The following is a 1651-nucleotide window of genomic DNA, read 5'->3' as shown; positions in this document are numbered from 1 at the left end:
AGAGGGAGGGAGGGGGAGAGGGAGGGAGGGGGAGAAGGGGGGAGGGGGAAGGGGAGGGGGAGGGGGAGAGGGAGGGAGGGGGAAGGGGAGGGGCAGGGGGAGGGTGGGAGTAGTAAGTAACATCCATTACAACCTCCGCAACCTCCTCACCCACTTAACCCCCCTTCTCTCCGTCCCCTTTCCTTCCTCCGTTTTTGCTTGTACGTACTTTTCCCTCACCTTTTGAAAGATACCAGCTCAAGTTGTGGGACAAGCAGGTCAAGCGATATCGCGAGGTGGTGGTTGATGACAAGTAGGTGGTTGTTACGGTTACGGACACAGTTGCAGTTACGGTTAAGAAGTCGGGGTAACGGGTACGGGTTTGGAGGAAGGGTGGGAGGCCGGCGCGGCAAAGCTTTAAGGAGCTGTTACAAGGGGTACGTCTGTATGTCTGTACGGGTTTAATTAATAACAGATATTGGGGATTTTGTTCTCCTTCTTCTTCTTCTTCTTGTTCGCCAACCCTCGTATATTTCCACCCTTTTTTCCCGCCCGCGCCGTCTTTGTTCTTCGTTATCTTCTCCTCCTCCTCAATGCCGCCATCCTCCTCCTCCTCTTCCATCTCCTCCTCATCTTCTTTTTCGTTTTCTGTTTTTTCACGTTTTCTGTATGTCTTTCTTCTCCTTTTCGCGTTTTATCTCATTTTCATTCATCTTCTTTCTCCTTTTCCGTGTTGTTCGCAGCATTCCCGTTTGGCGGCAGCAGGGCGCTCAGCCCTGTTTCGCTCAGCCCTCTGGGAATGAGGCCTGGGTGCTGCTGCTGGTAAGGGGGGGGAGATGTCGGGGGTGGGGGCTGAGGGTTGCGGGAGAGGTTGTGTATAATGGAGTGGGTGCAGGAGGAGCCATTTCGTCGTACCATGCGCGTCACCACCACCATCACCACCACCATCACCATCACCACACCACCACCATCGCTATCAGTGACACCACAGCCGCCCCTCCGCTCTCCTTGCCGTCATGACCGCAACTCCTCGCCTCACCTCGCCTTGCCGTACACACAGGAGAAGGCCATGGCCAAGTACGTGGGCAGCTACTCCCTCCTGGACGGGGGTACGACATCCTGGGCTCTGGAGACCCTCACGGGTCATTACACGTGTGTGTTTTTGTTGGAGGGGAAGGTACGCGTGGGGAAGGGGGGGAGGGGGAAAAGGGGGGAGGGCTTCAGAGGGCAGGGTACGATACATGATACTCTGTAAACCCTTGGGTGTACATACAGGCATACAGGTGCGAATGTGTGTGTATGCGTGTGTGTATTGTTTCGGGGGTTGGCGCATATGCCCAAGCCCTGAGCCTCGCACACTCCGGTATCAACCTTACCAAGATAATATGCCTTTCGCTGAAAGGAAAGCATGGAGAGCGTGTGCGTGCGTATGTCTGCAAGCCCGATGTGATTGGGTGTGTGTGTATGTGTAGTCTACACACACACACACCCCTTCCCATCCCCCCTTTCGTGATGTGGTCTCCTGGGCTCTTGACACTGCGTGACTGCTTTCCCCCTACCCCCTACCCCCTTCCCCCTTCCCCACAACCCAGTTCGGTCTCAACCGCGATGCCGGTCCCGACCAGTACTCTTGGCGCTGGCTGCGAGCCGAGCTAGCAAGCAAGCCCCCACA

At 56.0% G+C, this 1651-nt stretch overlaps 1 protein-coding gene across 1 annotated transcript in view; it reads left to right on the top strand.

Annotated features, from left to right (window-relative positions):
* VOLCADRAFT_105151 (uncharacterized protein) overlaps nucleotides 1-1651 on the top strand; it is a gene marked incomplete at both ends in the record, with an annotated part of 13315 nt that overhangs the window by 1704 nt on the left and 9960 nt on the right. The window contains 4 exons of the mRNA XM_002951576.1: nucleotides 723-801; nucleotides 1040-1156; nucleotides 1255-1262; nucleotides 1572-1593. Coding sequence (XP_002951622.1) covers nucleotides 723-801; nucleotides 1040-1156; nucleotides 1255-1262; nucleotides 1572-1593 — 226 coding nt within the window. The remainder of the gene's footprint in view (nucleotides 1-722; nucleotides 802-1039; nucleotides 1157-1254; nucleotides 1263-1571; nucleotides 1594-1651) is intronic.

The sequence above is a fragment of the Volvox carteri genome (genome assembly GCF_000143455.1).
Source record: "Volvox carteri f. nagariensis unplaced genomic scaffold VOLCAscaffold_24, whole genome shotgun sequence".
Lineage (NCBI taxonomy): Eukaryota > Viridiplantae > Chlorophyta > Chlorophyceae > Chlamydomonadales > Volvocaceae > Volvox > Volvox carteri.
This window is presented reverse-complemented; position numbering and strand designations above follow the sequence as displayed.